This window comes from Heloderma suspectum, chromosome 2 (genome assembly GCF_057233095.1).
Source record: "Heloderma suspectum isolate Gila_16-S chromosome 2, 16-S_ref, whole genome shotgun sequence".
Lineage (NCBI taxonomy): Eukaryota > Metazoa > Chordata > Lepidosauria > Squamata > Helodermatidae > Heloderma > Heloderma suspectum.
In genome coordinates this window covers 101601594-101619554 of record NC_139459.1, presented here as the reverse complement: position 1 = coordinate 101619554, position 17961 = coordinate 101601594, and the positions used below count along the sequence as shown (strand labels likewise).

Below are 17961 nucleotides of genomic sequence, written 5' to 3'. Positions count from 1 at the left end.
ATGCAGACATCCTGACTACAACATCTAGTCAGCTTTTCCTTTCCCTATTCCACCCCCCTCACCCGCCAACCTGTTTTTTGTAACATTTTGCCTGATGAAGAGATCTCGAGATCTCGAAAGCTTGCACATTTTTTTGTGATCTTTGAGTTGGCCTAATAAAGGTATTACACTAATATGGATTTCAGACTGGGAATATTGATGGCAATATAATTATTATGCTGATAATGTACTGATAATCATACAGGGGAGTTTGATGCTTTTTTCTTTCTTTTTGGCCAAACTATTTTTACCACAGAGGTGATCAGCCTACTGGAATAATAAATCCACCCATTGTAAGCACCTCAAGTTATCCTATAAAAATGTTAAACATAATAATTTAGATTTTGCTCCTAATCATTACTATTCTCTTTTAAAAATGTTGTAAGTGTTCTATTATGAAAATAAAAATGACAGCTTTTATAGGCTGTGGCTTAAAATATTGCACACCTTTACAATGAAACATTCTGTATTTTCCTGATATTATGAAGATATACAATATATTAGAAAAGCTGACTGATGAATTACGGAAAAAATCAAGAAGGCTGAGTCTTTAGAAAACTATGCTTTAAATATATGAAGTTCTTTATTTGACAAAGAGGTTTCTTCTAAGCTATGTATCCAAGTCAAACTTGAAAAAAAAAATCAGATTAAGTTTTAATAGTTGAGCTACACATTTCGATTCTGAATATAAGTATGTTGGAAGACTTTAGATTCATGCGGTATGAATGCTGGTTCCATTTTCTTATGGGCTAAATGCTGAAAGTTCTGTAATCATAACCAGACCCATGGAAGGCAGTCTGATTTATGAAAATAATGAAAAATATACAGTTATACAGTGCAGGACTTCACACATTTTGGAAAATTGCCAATAGCCTGGAGCAGTACCTAATTCATCTAAAATTGATCTGATGGCAACTATTCTTTCACTGGGAAATATATCCTGCAGAAACAATGACACCCTAAACTCACAGTAATACTAAAAGTGTATATAATGGTAATTGGAATAGATAAAACTCATTTTTGCCTTATAAGCTCTTGCACAACCCTTTCTGTAGGTCCAAGCATCTGCAGTTCTCTCTACTGTTCTAAATGGGCTAGATTTGATTGATTAAGCGTGTCTCTACATTAACGGAAAATCCCATAGCCCCATTTTGTTTCTGTTTCCGTGGCGTGATTAGGATTGGCTCCTTTAGATGATGAAAATGATATGGAATTGAAAACGGTCTTTCTCAGCAACCTTACTCGAGCTTTCTATATTTTTCAATGAAACACCACGATCTAATGGCAGAATTATCATGGTATGCTGGCACTATACACTGCAGAAATAGTGGGTTTTTAAAATATTCCAGCTTATCTCCAATATTTCTTAAGGCGGGATAACTGGGAAAAACTGCGGGAGACCTCCAGCCCAAGGTTCAATGGATTGTGGAGCTCTCTCTCTCTCTCTCTTTGGGTCTTCAGCTCATATCTTGGCCATTTACATTCTAGGGCTGCAATCCAAAGAGCCATGGAGTGAGGCCTCAATTTGCAGTGGGGTTTCTGGGTTGTATCCAGTGTTAGTCCTCCTTAAGAGTAGAGCCAATGAAATTAATGGGACTTAAGTTAGACTTCCATTGGATACTACTCTCTTGAATCTCCTGTTTTAAAATCATATTCCATGCAGCCCAGCAACACAACAAAGAAATTGATCCTGAAATTCAGGAGTGGCTTTTCAATTCAGCCCCCCCCCCCCCCCAAGCCAGAAGGGAAAAAGAAGTGTGGCATCCTCAAGGCATGTCGGGGTGCTTGGGTACATCTAAGGAACAAACTGGATGTTTGCTTGATGCATAGCTCTGCAGTGACATGATCAGGTCTTGCCTTACTTAATTAGAGGTGTGGGGAGGAGGTGATAATTACAGGGAATCCAGAGCATGGGGAGGGGATGCACGTATCTTCCCTCCCCAGCATGATCAGAGCCAAAATTGCTGCCCCTGTCCCCTGCCTTTGTGGCTAGAATGCTTAGGAAAAAGTCCCAATTGGCACCAATAGAACTTTTCCCCTTATGCATTATAACTGGGTTGTGTGTGTGTGTTGAGGGGGGGGGAGGGGGAATCGGCTCCAATTGCATTGGGAAGGGAAGAAATAAGCTTCACTTCCCTGTGTGCTACATTCCCTGTAATGATTCCCCCCACCACACACACACACACACACACCTTTCCTGTAATTAGGTAAGGGAAAACATGATATTAGCTACATATACACATCAAGCAAACATTTTGTTTGTTCCTAAGGTACCCATTTTGGATTGCACTCTAGGGCTTTGATTTGGAAACATGACTTGGTTAAAAAAAATCCATCAATTTCCAGCATAAATAACTTAGTTTTTGCAAAAGATTTCATGAACGTTTTATCAGCTTTTGACAACTGCTAGTCTCTAGGCAGTAAAATATTAAAGAACAATATAAATAACAGGAAGGTGACTAGAAATGTTAAGACTGACAAATTTCAAAATATGCACCCTGTAGGGAACCAAAACCAAAAGTTGTGCACCTTTCAGAGGTAACACGGATTCTTTCATCATTGGAAGAATTGAATCTATCATCTTTCTCTCTGAAATATTCTTCTATGCATTGTTCTTCAAAATCATGAACTTTCTTCAATTCATCGTCTGTTATAAAAAGCTCTAGAAGACATACGAGGCAATGACAAAGCAGCAGTTAAAAGCAATTAATTAGCTATTATCATAAAACACTGCCACTTTTGTGGACTTGAAATGGCAAAGAAACCTCCTGGAGATAATTACAATAATTTCTAGATGTGCATCCTTATACATCTCAACCCTATGGATTCCAGGGTATGTCTGATTCTGAAAAGCAGTTTTATATAGCCAATGTTCCCATACAGGTCTAAGTAGCATTTTCTTTGATACTGGACTCCATTACTTTGTTCTCTTCTTGCCCCTGTCCTTGTCAGAGGGAGGGGGGTGGAAAGAGCTGGGCAGTCTTCCCCAACCTTGTGCCCTTTAGATGTGTTGGACTACAACTCTCATAATTCCCTGCCAGCATGCCAGGTTGGGAAAGGCTGAGGTAGGAGAAACAACACGTCCCATCACTAAGGGCCTGAGGGTCAATGTGTGTGTGGGGGTGTGTATGTAGGTGTTGACGGAGCTCTTCACTGGTGATTATTACGTTCACAAGTAGCTGTCGTGAAGAGATGTCTGTGTAGTTTGGGACTGCAGTGTCAGTTGTTCCGCTAGTGTAAGAGTTCAACAAAGAACTAGACATGATCACTCGTGCCTTGGCAACAAACAGATTAGATTTATTTATTATAGACATTTGTATGCTGCCTTCCCATTAAAAATGCTCAATGGGCCAAACAATGTGATTTTAAAAAAAGGCAGTATCCAACTAGGTCATTCTGCTAGTGCAAATGAAGTTGCACTAGCGGAAACTAGGTTCTGAACTATGTGTAAGAGGAGAATCCAACTAGAGTTATGTTTGTGCAAGCATGGTTGTGCAACTGCTTGCTCAAGTGTTTGCAGAAGTGTAATACACAAGCATAATACACAACCGCTTGTGCAACAGAAAGATTAAGCAGAGCTCTGCTAGTGCAATTTGAGTTTGCGGAATGACGCCATTGGATACTGACCAATAACGTTGGGTTTTGACATTTAAAATGCTAGGTGATCTGGGACCAGGATATTTGAAGAGCTAACTTCTCCCACATGAAGGTATCAGTGACTTTGACTAAAGTCATCTTTGGCGACCTTGCTCTGTGTCTCCTGTACAATGAGTTAGTATATGGGACAGAGACTTTTCAACACTGAAACTCCTTCTAGAGTTTCCCTGGCACTCTCTATACTGAGTTTTAGATGGCAAATTAAAACTTGTTTTGGAGGGTATTGAGATAACTAATGATTAATTTTCCCCCATTTTAACTCTTGATATTTTATTGCTGCTTTTGTTGTAGTTTTATTTACTCTGTTTTATTGCTATTTTTATGGTTAATTCGTTGTTTTGCTGTTATCAATCATAGAAGAGATTATAGCTCAGTGTCAGAGCACATGCTTTTCATGCAAAAGCTCCCAGGTTCAATCCCTGCCATCTCCAGTTAAAACGATCAGGTGGCAGGTGATGGGTAAGATTCTCTTTATGAGACCTGTGGAGACTTGCTGCCAGTCAGAGTAGACAATACTGGGTTAGATGGGCAGTTAGTCTTACCTGGTATAAAGAGCTGCCTATAGATCTTGGTGAATGTAAAGGTAGGTACATATGAAGTGGTTTTATCATACCTCTCAACCAAAGGCCCACTTTGTTTGCCACCACAATGCCAAACTGCACAGGCATTTCCCAATACGATTAGCTGGTTGTGTGAATAGTACCTCCCAGTACCAAGTCTTTGTCTACTCTCCCCCCCCCCCACACACACACCAGTGACTGTGTACACAAGTTGTCCCTTATGCCAGTGCCCTTGTTCTTATCCTTAACTGCTCTCTAAACTCATAGAGGTAGTCGGGTCAATCTGAGTAGGTCTGCCATACTTATTCCATATCTGCCAAGGATAAGCTTCATGGAACTTACTCAGGCCGTAGTCTGTTTCATCCGGGTCACTGTCATGTTTCCGCCATCTACAGCATATGTGTTGAAATATCATAGTCATGTGACTAAAGATGATTAGCGGAGGGGGTAAGACTGGTCTTTCATGGAACGTCATAATAAGCTGATACCTCTGAAACTTCCATACTTGGTTAGATATAGATTTAACTTCAAAAAATGTGTTACTAAAAAAGGAAGAGAAGAAGAAAATGTGCTCTGATAAAGAGAATTGCTTTCTAAGGTTTTATTTGCAATATTGGGGCCATTCCACTTTCTTTCTTTCTTTCTTTCACAATATTTGTATACCACTCCATATCTAAAACGGATTACAAAGCAGCAAACGTGGGTGTCTGCACGATAGCGACCTGCAGTCAATCCTGGCTGTCTGATGTACCACAGGATAGCAGTGTTTTCAAACACTTGCTTGTCTCACTCACACATTATATTTTTGGTTTTATACTTTAAAACTCTTAGGAGTACATCTAAAAAAGTAATATATAATGTGGCCGTCAGAATAAGATATAAAACTAGAACCACGGTAATCTTCTCAAGTATAACTGTTGTGTCACCTACTTCAAAGACATTCTTTTTGTCAGGTCTGACTGTGTTCTTCTTACATTACCTCAGTAGTGTGGGAGTAACAACAGCACCACTCCCGCCCACAACACTGAAATAACATGAGAAGGCTGCAGCAGATAAGAGGAGCCCACACAGAGTGCCTGGAAAACATGATTAAAATTGGCCTGGGCAGGAGCTGTAGCATGCACGCTGCCCACACGGGCTACCATCATATTTGGTGGCATGGGGAGGAGCAGTGTCTGCTGTGCTCCCACATCCCTGAGATAATCTAAGAACCTAATTTAATCTTAGATTTCAACATAACACCTGTTTGAAATGATGTGCTGGGTCCAGTGAAAGAGGTAAAAATTAGCAAAGCAACAGTTTTTAGGGATGGGTTTACTGTCCAATCCACAAGAATTACAGGTGCAGGTATGGCTGGCTCCATGTCTGAGGAGGCCCTTGGCAAAGTGCCCTCTGTGGGCCACTCTTGGGTGTGGCTACTAGCTGCCATGTTAAATTCCCTGTAATGTGCTTGATGTAGCTTTGCTCCAGGGCATCGTGGGAAGTTTTAAATGGCAGTTCATAGTCCCCTGCTCCCTGGGGAGAGAGCCGAGAGCAGGAATCAGCACTGGTAGACCCTGCTGGTATGGGGCCTTGGCCGATGTCCAAGAATGCTGGGTGATGGTTGCCTTGGTTGCAGGCAACCTCTACTAGTGGGGGGCAACCTGACTCAGTACCAGCTTGTGAACATGAAGTTCAGCTGAATGTCAAATTTGACTTCTTCTCTGAAACCTCTCTGTACATAGGCAGTATGCCTATATACACAAGTTGCTACACCAGTAGTCGCATGCAGGAGGGTGTTGCTGCACTCATGTCCTACTTGAGGGTTTCCCGCAGACAGCTGATTGGCCACTGTGAACAGAATGCTGGACAAGATGGAACCTTGGTCTGATCCAGCAGGGTGCTTCTTATCTTCTTAACCCAACCTCCGCTTCCTCACACAAAATTCTTCTCTGCATGTAGAAATTAACAGTTTAGGATCAAACCAGCCATGATGCAGGACACACATGAAGTGTCTCCTGAAGTTTTTCTTTATATAATGTAGCCAGACAGCAGCTCTGAATTGGCCAGTGCAGTGGTGCAGGATGAAGGAGTGGTTAACTTTTTCCAAGGCAACTATTTTCCCCAATCAAAATTCCCCCCAGCTGCTTTCCTACTCATGGGAAACAGCCAGGGAGGCAATTTTGATCAGAAAAATGGCCAATGGGCTTAGGTTAAGCACCTCCGTCTGCCCACTCTTCTGCTCTGATCAAATTTGGAACCTCTTGTAGCTGCATGGACACACATATGTATGTATATGGGGGGGGGGGAAGAAGGGAGATACTTCATGTTTTTTCTGCATCATATCTAGTTTGGTCCTGAGGAAGAAGGTGAAGCCAGATCTCTCCTTCCAGAACAGTACTGTCTGAATTAATCAACAACAAAAGGTAATTCAATTTTTACCAGTTTGAGAGTTTACACCTTGAGTAAATGCAAAACAAATCTGAGTGGTTAATTGTGTGAATGTACTCCCAACTCCATCGCAGGCATATAATCCCGTTTCATTCATTCATTCAATAACTTGGTATCTTCCTGCACTGGTTACTTCCTGTGCTTCCTGCACTGAATTTTTAAATAAACGGACACGCACACACACATGAACATATGAAACTCACTTAAAGACAGCAATGAGCAAGTTCACCAGAAGGATATTTGCAACCAAGAGATAGCAAGCCATTATGGCAGGAACAATCCATGCTCCTGTTTTGCAGGGAGGCAGCTGGATTATTTTACCATCCTCTCTGGTTTCATTTTGACCACAAGGAGCTGGGAAGAAACAGGGGAAGAGGGAAATGAAAATGAATCCTAAATTGCAAAGCCTTTAACATAAGCTATTAAATATTTTAAAACATAGTTTATTTCAAAAGCTTAAAACACACAGGAGGACAATTCCACCCTCCCGCCCCCCTGCAAAAGATGACCAAGATGATCAAGCACGTTGCAAATCTGTCACAGAGTCCCTACTCCTGTAGCTATTGGAAGTTATTTCTTTAGGTGGGTTGTTGAAGCCATTTTGCTGAGAAACTGAAGGAAGTCTTCAGAAGAATGAGTGGCTTTAGCTGGCATTTCTCCCTGTTTCTAGATATATTTACTGCATGCTCTGAAACTGCATGTGGTTCAGTATGACATGAACTGATTAAAACATTTATGTTTAAATTTATTACGTAACAGGCAGACAGTGCAGTAGTACTCATCAAGCAAGTGTAACACAAGATATAATTTTACCAATGCAGTATACAAGAGTACAATACACAGAAGCATCATAAGACTTTTACTGACACATTATTTTCATTCTATTAAGGATTTTTGACAGTATTTTTGGAAACTATTAGGGTCATCTAAACCAGCCTACTTCTTTCTGGCAGGTTCTTCCATATAAGGAAACCCCCCATCCTGCCTCATTACTTTGGTCATACAGTCCAAATGTCTATAATAATAAAAGGTATCTGTCTGTTCATCCGCACCATAATGCCAAGACCGTAAAACACAGACACCTGAAACCTGGCATGCATACAAAGGTGATACTCGGAGTGTGCACGTTGGAGTTATTTTGTTTTTTAAATGCATTAATTAATTATAATTAATTTAAAAGTGTCCATGTGATTGAAGCCTGCACTTACATTTTCAGCCACTAGGAGCAGATCTCCCTAACCAGCACATCACTTTGCAGTCCATACAGTTTGAAGCCAGGGAAGATTTAATAGGCTGAGGGACAGAGTTATACACCTGCCCCCTCCCCCTTCTGTGGGGCAGCCTCCCCTTCAGGAGAATGGAGTGGACAGACCCCTCCCTCATGGAGTTATAGGAGTGTACCATGGCAGGGGGCATGCCTGGGGGGGGCAGTGGGCATGGCTTCACTCAGATGGGGCAGGCACAGCTGTGTGTTTGCTTAAAGGCTTTGCTGTATCAGACTAAGGGTTATTCCAATCCATGCGAAGCTGGGTCCGTTTGCTAGTAGAAAATATAGCAAATAAATGAATAAGGAGACCATTGCCCCAATGCCTAAGAAGCTTGTGAAACAAGGAATACCTTTAGTAAAAACTTAGCTGTTCAAACAGGCCTGCTACAGGGAAAGAATTCTGGCAGGTCACCTCCTGAAATGTGCTTTTCCTCAAATTATCAAAAGAACTGAAAGCCCGATTGCTTTTGATCACCCCAACCTCAGCTGGAGGAATCTGCTTGGTAGACGTATAGCATTATAGAGGAGGAGGAGGAAGGCAGTCCCACTGGAGCTTAACAAGCCACAGAGCAAGGAAGTATTAGCAAAGAAGAAGTTGCATTACCAAGGAATTATCCAATAGGTGAGGGAGTGGAGACAGGGGCGAGGGCAAAATTGTTCCTAAATCTTCAGGGTACCTAATGTCACCTCTGCATGATGATGCTAGTTTATTAAACCTGCTTTAGGGAAAAGTCAACAAGTGGTTATTGGCTTATTTTGTCACCTTCAGTCATTTCTTGTTCCCTCTTCTTTTCCCCTCCCCATTGCTTTTTTCTTTTGTGACATATCATTTAAATGGGACGGCTGCGTGCAGGGGTTGTCTTGTTTTGATTGGTCATATGTAAGCCAAGTATGTGAGCCCTTTCAGTTGAAGGGTGGGGTAAAAATGCATTAAGGGTGCAATCCTATGCATGTTTAGACAGAAAAGAGTCCTATAACTCCCAGCATGCCCTTGCCAGCGTGGCTGGCTGGGTCATGCTGGGAGTTGTAGGATTTCTTTCTGTCTAAATATGCATAGGATTGTGCCCTAAACTAACTAACTTGGAAGCATCTAACCTGGGTTCTTGGCACCAGAAGTTCATTCACATGCTGCAGTCTTACATTTTTTTCCCTGAAATATCTCTCAATCAGACTTGGACAGCTGCTTATCAGGTGTTTTATTTATTTAATTTATTTATTTACAATATTTATATACCGCTCCTCATCAGAAGATTTCGGAGCGGTGAACAACATGATAAGAATAAAACAATGGTTAAAAGAGTTTAAAAAGTTAAAACATTTTTAAAAAGACAAATCCCAACGAAGTGGAATTCAACAAACCATGGCTGGTCAAGCAAGGAAGGCCTCTTGAAAGAACAACGTCTTCAGGAGGCGCCGGAAAGAACACAATGTTGGCGCTGTCAGGGTGGATACTGAGCCCATAGAATCCCAGAGTAGTTCTGATTCTGAGGAAGAGCAGTCTCTCCTGGGAGAGGAGCGCACTCCTCTTTCCCAGGGCCAACAGCTGACGGAGATTCCTCCCACCAGCATTCCTAGCTTAGATAGCAGTCCAGGGAGTGACAGAGCGCGGATAGCAAACTTGGTGGACGTGCGACGCCGACGCAAAGAGCAGTGCCAAATGGAGGGCGCAGAAAGGAGGCATAGTGCCCGGTTGGCGCGCAAACAACGGCTGCGCCCAGAGGATCCAAGGGAAAAGGGGAGGGACTCTCCATAGTCCTTAAGTTCAGGGGTCTGCCAGTAATTCCCTTTCAAACGGGGACCAACTGTTCCAACTTAGGGCATAGGTACTGTGCTGCTCAGATCTAGCTGCAAACAGTAGAGTTGTTAAGTTGTAAAAGAAGAATAAAGCTTTGAAAGGAATCCCTTTGTCTGTGTCTGGACTTAGCTACTGGATTAGACTGAGAGAGGCCTCCAAGGAGCCCTAGACAGGTGCCTGCCTGACCTCTAAAGGCAGGGAATTTCACAGGAAGGGGGCCACCACACTGAGGGCTCTTCTTCTGGTGGACTCCAATCGGGCCATAGGTCCATGTGGAACCACCAGGAACATGCCCTCTGATGACCTCAGTGACCGGGCAGGTTGGTAGGGAAGGAGGTGCTCTCTCAGGTATCCTGGTCCCAAGTTGCTTAAGGCTTTGTACACTAGTACTAATACCTTAAACCTGGCCCGGTACCGAATAGGCAGCCAGTGCAGTTCCCTCAGCAAAGGAGTTACACGCTGAAAAGGGGCAGCTTCCGACAACAGCCGAGCTGCTGCATTCTGCACTAGCTCCAGCTTCCGGACCTAGAGCGCATTGCAGTAATCCAGTCTTGAGGTTACTAATGCCTGTACCACCATGGTCAAGCTATCCCTGTCCAGGAGAGGCCGTAGCTGGCGAACCAGCCGAAGCTCGTAAAAGGCACTCCGAGCTGCAGTGACCACTTGGACCACTTCAAATTAACTTGGGCCTCCAGTGACAATGATGGATCTAGGAGTACCCCCAGACTACGGACCTGATCTTTCAGAGGGAGTGCAACCCCATCCAGAACAGGCAATGAGCCTATCTCTCAGACCCGGGAACCACTCACCCACAGGGCTTCCGAGTTTAAATTAGACTTTAAAATATATACCCCCAAGTGTGACTAAGTGTCATGGAACAGAATCACGATTATTCCTTGGGTAAAGTATGATCAAATATAACTGTGATTCAACGACTACTTAATCAAAATGAACAAATTCCCCTTGAGGAAAGCCTTTACTATGCTCACAGTTCAGTTAATGACTATTTCTGCACTGGAGGATAAATATAATAATGTTCTATATAATTTGTGGTTTGGTGCTTGTGAAAACAACCAAACAACATAAGATGTTACATTATTTGTTTTCCCTGTTTCAAAAGATCACAGACACTGGGGTCAAATACACAAAATGGAAGATTTCCTTCTGGCAGATGGGAATAGAACAGTTACTTTTAAAGGCTTTTGCTTTGGCCAGAGCTCATGGAGGTTTCGTCAAGTTCCATGTTTGGACTGTGCACCAGACTGATGTATATTTTAATTAGTAAACTGATTAAATTTCAGCACGCATAGGATATAGGAGTTTGTTATGGCTAATGGCTGAAACAAATATATTGAAATTGAATGGATTTTGTCTGTTTTACAAACAAAACCCTGTTAAAATAATTCATGCAACCAAAGCCCCATTATGAATAAGTGATCACATCAGACCATATAATGCTACCTGATATCAGTAAATAAATTCCCTTTTGCATCAGGTACACAGGTCTGTGCTCTGTTTGTATGTGTGTGTAGGCAAATGCATTTAACTTTTCCAACAAGAAAAGGAAATTCTTTTCTCTGTGGAGTAAATTTAAAGGGAGTGATTCTTCAAATGACATTCTATTTGCATATTTGCTAAATTAGCTTTGCTTTAGTGTTACAAGCTGCAGTTTCATTTCAGGAATTTTAGAGTCTGGTCTCACGATTAGCTAAGTAAACCATGGGAGGTGTTTACTCAACCTTCAAATTAACAAAATTTGAGGATGTGCAGTACCTCACAAAATACATTCCCTCCAGAATAAAGCTTTTTGAATGCACTATATGGGAAAACCCTGATTTTGAAATAAAACAGTCTTGTTGTAGGCCAACACTTCCCAAACATCTAATAAAAGCTTTATATGATGTTTTATCATGCTGTATTTTATGGTTTAATTGTTGTGAACTGCTCAGAGACCTTCAGCTATTGGACGGTATAGAAATGTAAATAATAAATAAGTACTGCGACAACCTTGATTAAAACTAACTAACTAACTAAATAAATAAGAAGCACATCCCACTCTTACCACCCACAGAAAGTTGACTTTCAATAGTGCATAAGAGTATTTGGGCTATTTAGTTATTACATTTATATCCCATTTTTCCTCCAAGGAGCTCAAGGCAGCATATGTGGTTCTCCTCCCCCAATTTTATCCTTACAACAACCCTCTGAAGCAGGTTTGGTTGAGAAAGAGTGACTAGTTCAAAGTCGCCAGTGAGCTTCATGCCTCAGTGGGCATTTATAGTAAGGTCCCCCCCAGTCCTAGTCCAACACTCTAATCAGTAGAACACACGGGCCCTCGGAGGAGCCCTTGAGCTTATCCGTAAGTCACTGTTCTGGGGTGTACCTAACTGTGCGGACAAAGAATAAAACAGGAACTTCCTTACCATAAATCTCCTGTTTGGGGGGAGAGTAAGGAGGCTATTCAATATCCACTGGTATTGCCCCTAACATTATCAGGAGGCAGAGCTGGCTTGTAACTTTGAATCCTCTTCTGTGAGAGCTCCCAACCTCCCAGTCTGGCACTGGTAAAAGCAGGAGTTTTCTCCAAAAAAGAATAAATCTCCAGCCAACTTGGCTGAAACTTGGGGATACTTTGGGAGAACTACTCCTTGACCAATCGAATTAATGTAGAAAAAGAATAGCTCAGGAAGCCCCAAAATGTGACCGATTGTTCAGAAGAACAAGACAATCTCACCTAGCAAAAGGTTAGAGTGGGTCAAATGCCTTCCTTACTCTCCCAAGAATAGGAGATTTATAGTAATAAAATTCCTGTTTTCTCTGGTAGAATAAAGCAGGCATTCGAAGTTCCTTCAGGAGACAGAAAGTGAAATTCTTAAGGGAGGGTCCTAGGTGACAGATATTGAGATAGCCACCCTTTGCAAGACCCTCCTCCCAAAGGCTGCATTGGCCAATGTGAGGACATTCATCTTATAATGATAGGTAAGCATATGCCACTCAAACCTTGAGTGGAGCCCTCCCCCATAATGCTGTAGAAGTGGCCCCTAACAGAATGAACCACGACCCTTCTGGAGACAACTTGCCCAAAGAACTGTATGCATCACTGATGCACTCCTGGAACCATCTAGATGAAGTAGAACTGGAAACCTACTTCCTTAGAGAGGCCTCCTGGAAGGAAACAAACAGGGATTCAGATTTTCTGGAAGATGCTTTTCTCTCAAAGCAGAAGCAAAGAGCCCTTCACATGTATAGTCTATGTCCCACCTTTTCCTGAGCATGAATTAGGTTAGGGCAGAATGAAGGCAGGACATGTTCTTGAAATCTATGAAAGATGGAATTAATTTTAGGTATGAAGGATGGGTTAGGGTGGAGGATAACCAGATCCTTATGAAGACATGAAGTTCTGGGTTGGAGGATAACGCTCTCAGCTCAGACTCCTTCCTGGCGAATAATAAGATTTTCAGTGTGAACTCCTTAAGTGGCACCCTGGCCACTAGCTGAAAGGGGGCTCCCACCAAGGCCTTTAAGCATCCAATTAAGATTCCAGTTGGAAAGCAATGCACCACTGGAGGACTGAGTGTTACTCCCTTCAGGAATGTGCTTATATGCGGGTGATTCGGCCCAGACCCCTTATTCCTGCACCCCGGTACTGAGAACAGTGTTGAGTCTGGCCACCTTACTCTTTAAGGTAACTGTACTGAGACTTTTATAAAGCCCATCCTGTAAGAACTCCAGGATGGAGGACATATCTTCCAAGTCTGGAAATGCCGTTTCTTACTGCACCACTGTACAAAGTCTTCCTCATGTCTCCATACATTCCGTTTCATGAATCTCTCCTTGACACCAAGTGCTACTTCGGGATATCTGTGTTGTCTTAACCAGAGCCGCTCAGCCTCTATGCAGTTAACTGGAATATCTGAGATTGCAGATAGAACACTGGTCCCTGAGGCAGTACGTCTGCTCTGGCGAGGAGACCCAAGTGCACCCTGACTGACAACTGCAGAAACTCGAGAAACCAGTGCTATCAGGGCAATGTTTGCCCTCTAATGTCTGATCTTTTTTTTTTTTTTTTTTTTTTAGCATTCTGGAAATCAGCTTGATGGGCAGAAGGGCATACAAGAATCCTTGTAGCCACCCTGCGTCTGGGCACTGTAATCTTGACATAAATCTCAGAACTTGCTTGTTAGACTGGTTAACAAACAGGCCCATGACCAGTTTATTGAATCATTTTGCTATTTTTGAGAAGACCTGAGAATGCAGGACCCACTCAGACTGATAATGGCAGCAGTTGTAAGAGAAAGTAGGAATCTCTTGTGGGATGGCCAGATATTAATGAGGAGGTAGGCCTCCAAGAGATCTATGGATACCAGAAAGTCTTGTTCAAATGCTGTCACAATGGACTTGAAGGTCTCTATCTGAAATGTTGTCTTCCTCATAAACCTCATTTCAGATTGAGGATAGGCTGGATGTTCTATAGTCCCTATATCCAAAATATGATGAATCACGTGTAGTGTTAGGAGGTGCTTTTCTTTACAAGTGGACCTTGGACAAACTCTGAACTTATCCCTCAGGCACCTGTAGAACTCCAAGGCATACCCCCTTTCAACAGTGTCTCTGACCCATACATCCATGGTGACTTTCTTCCACATCACTGTAATGGAAAGGAGACAAACACAGATGCGATTGAAGGCAACGGGCGACCTGGTGTCAGTGGTTGCATCAGGACTAGCTGCCCTTTGAAGATGATGATGAGCCTGAATTTTTCCTGAAAGTTTGGAGGATACTCTTGAGTACTGACTTTAAGGTGCAGTTCCCCTTTGGATTAAAGGGGTGTTTAAAGTCCAAAAGGACTGGTGTGGTCTGATTATTTTCTCTTTGTGCCCCATAAAGGCTGTGCCCACCAGACAAGATTGGGATCCTGGGTCTACCTTGTGGTTCTGAAGCCAGACATTGCATCTTGCCACAGCATTAGCAGCTATAACTCTGGCATTAAGCTGTATAGCATCACATATGTGTCTAAGAGAAGGGCCACCGATAAAGACATTTTATGCAGACCGTCCTTAAGAGCCTTTGGCATGTTAGGGTCCGATGAAATGAGTTCCTCCACATGGCTCTGGTGAAAACTGAGTTGATGACTGTCACCTGAAGAGAAGCCAACAATGCCTCAAAGTTTTTCTTTAGTGCTGTTTCAATGCACATCTTGCAGTTCTCTTTAGGTCCTCCCTCACCCTTCCTGGGTAAAATAGCTGTCGATGAGAGAGCTGCTACTGGGGCATCCATCCAAGGCAATCAATGACAGTGTCAGGGAGGTGTAGTGTTCATTGATCAGATGATTAATTGATTAAGGTCTGGCTAGAGCTGACTATTCTGCAAAATAAAATTCAGTCAGAGGATTCAGGCAAGGGAACTGTGGATCACTTGCCTATACCTTGAGGAACAACCAACTCATGCCCTTTGGTAGGGACTTCACTTCCTTTTCTTTGCCATCAGACTCCAGTGAAAGCTGTAAGGTTCTGAGCACTTTGGATAAAAGCCTATGAAAAGTTCTGCCTTAAACAACCTATTTATATGCTGTTCAGGTTGTTTCCCCTCATCTTCAGGACGTTGTCCCTCCGCCCTGTGGAACCCTCAGCCACATCAGGCCAGGCAGATGCAGAAGAGAAGGGCTGAGATTCCCCCTAGCCTTGAGTCCAAACCAGAGGAGAGGTGAAACCCCTGAGCATGAGATCCCCTCTTCAATTGTCTCTCTGAGGCTGGAGGCAAGGACTCCTTAGCTCTACAATCCTTTCTGTGCTTGTGATAGATAGACCTGGAAAAGGACTTGCCTGCAGTTTCTGAGTATGAAGAAGTTGGAGATCTGTGTCTCTGTCTATGGCAGGTATGGAGAATGTTTGGCTCTCCAGTAGTTGTTGGACTGCAACTCCCATCATCCCACACCATTGGCTATGCTGGCTAGGGCTGATGGGAGTGGCAGCTGAACAACATCTGGAGGCCCACATGTTCCCCACTACTGGCCTATGGTGTTTATGAGTAGAGTGACTCCTAGAGCAGCTCCCCTTCTCATGCTTTTTACTGTTGTTGTGTTTCTTGCAAGGAGAAGGGGACTGGGACCTACTGAAACAAGATCCCCTCTCCTCTTCTGTGTCCATATATCTAGGTGCCTTCTGCACCTCTTATGCCACCAGACCCTGCACCTAAAAGTAAGAAGTCATGGTGAGCATTTTCCCCTGACAAGTCAGGGATAAGGAGAGGAGCTTTGCCTGCATTACCAGTGCCTCCCAACCTTGAAGCAGCAATTTCCCCTTTCTGGTTTCCAATACTGTGGGATTGACCTGAAGCCTCTGTATCCTCCTACCTTATAGGTGGGAAGGGTGAACAATGGCTGCTCCTCTCTGCTGTCACTCAGCCCTCCTGCCTGGAGGTGCTGCCTGGACCACCTGCTGCTTGAATGCCCAACCTGGAGGAAAAGGCATACAGCCATCGTGTTACAAACAGCTGGGATTACAAGAAGAGATATAGAGCTTTAATACACAAGGCTGTTAATCAGCTCTTAATCCGCTGTATCTACTTTCAGTTTCGTCGCAGAATTGGGATCTGAGCACTACACGAAGAGTGTTTCCTTTCCTGCTTTTTTGCTACATAACCTCTAGGTGGCACTGTGGCATAGTGGAATAGCACAAATACGTAAGTGAAAAAAGTGGGTTCTTTTGCTTTCACAATTAAATGCTGCATTTCCTCTGCTCTTAAAAAAAACTTGCTGAAAGTTCTTGATAGACACAGAAGCGAAATTGGAGGACCACAATGTTGTCTAAAGAACCCATAAACAACCATGAGTAGGGAATGATGAGTGCACAATAAATGCCTCGTGTAGAAAAGCCGACAGACTGAGACTCAAAATCCAAATGCAATTTCTAGAACACCTCTATTTAGATAGAATGCAGTTCAATTCAATCCATTCACACTTTACACATTTATTCAAATAGTTACCAATGTTGGTGTAACAGAGCCTGGTAGCCAGCCAGGTCATACACTCAGAAGTAGGAGGTGTGCTACAAGCAGCTGCTTCTTTGGTGTTCCAGGCTTCTTCAAAGTTCTCTTGATATTGGGGTATCTAATACTCTTTTTCCCTAAGTTTTTGTATGATGAGAAAAAATATGCCTGTTGACTGACTATGTGTCTTCTTTCCATTGTGAATGGACCTCACCTTTCTCTTAGAAAACTTTGACCACCATTTCACCTGCCGGCAATATTCCTGAATTATATGAGCTTTGGCTCAGGCTCCAGGCTCATCTTGGAATTTTTTTTTATCCAGCTGTTTTCCCCCAAATTCAGCGAATTACATGCATCTTGTTGTTCATGTTCCCTGGTCAGCTTTGCACATACATGCACTTGTTTTCCTCAGTGTTTTAGCCTTTTTCTTCTGGTAACTTTCCACGTTTCTTCTGGTAACTTTCCTTCATTCAGGAACCCTTTCACCCCCAAAGGGGCCATTATATGACGGTCGGAGATCTGCTGTGCTGGGGACGGTCCCTGACTGACCAGGAGCCCCGATTCTGGAGGGCTTGCTGGCAGTCTGTATGCTTCCACAACCAACCTGGGCCCAAGGTGAATGTGCTGAGACACGATGTGCTGAGGAGCACATGACCCCACCAACCCTAAACAACTGGGCTTCCGAGAAGCGATAGGTGCTCTCCCTGGCCCTTTGCCAGCCCGGCCTGCAGAGAAGGCTGGCAGGACCTGCAGTGGCACTCGGGGCTCCGCATGCTGAAAAAGCACATGTAAAAAAAAAGCCCCAGAGACCACTCTGATCATGTGGCAGGTTGCAGTCGAAGCAGCCTCTAAACAATTCACGCGGATGGCCATACTGGCGACAGTAGAGTCTCCGGAGCGTCTCCCTTCAGCTGCACTTCCAGTTCAGGCAGCTGAGAAGGGAAGGGGAAGGCCTGCTAAGATCACCTGCTAGACTATTCCCACCTCACGCAGGTGAAAGGCCATGATTCCTGATGGAGTGAGGTAGGAAGGGGTGGGGAGAAGAGGAAAAATAAAAAATAAAACCAATACAAGAGTTTTTAAAATGCTGTAAGTCTCAGAAGGAAGCAGCACAACAAGGCAGGGCCGGTCTGGAAGGTTGGGAGCTCCTCCTCAGCAGAGCTGCAAGCCATCCCTGCTGAAGGGAGGGGCAATTTCAAAGGCTCTTTGAATGCCCTTCTTACTCT

The 17961-nt window shown here is 43.3% G+C and overlaps 1 protein-coding gene across 2 annotated transcripts in view; it reads right to left on the bottom strand.

Annotated features, from left to right (window-relative positions):
• TRPM3 (transient receptor potential cation channel subfamily M member 3) overlaps positions 1–17961 on the bottom strand; it is a 502221-nt gene that overhangs the window by 2606 nt on the left and 481654 nt on the right. For both annotated transcript variants that reach the window (XM_084832121.1, XM_084832122.1), the window contains 3 exons: positions 6890–7040; positions 4599–4798; positions 2569–2701 (listed from right to left, as the gene is read on the bottom strand). In XM_084832121.1, coding sequence (XP_084688247.1) covers positions 2569–2701; positions 4599–4798; positions 6890–7040 — 484 coding nt within the window. The remainder of the gene's footprint in view (positions 1–2568; positions 2702–4598; positions 4799–6889; positions 7041–17961) is intronic.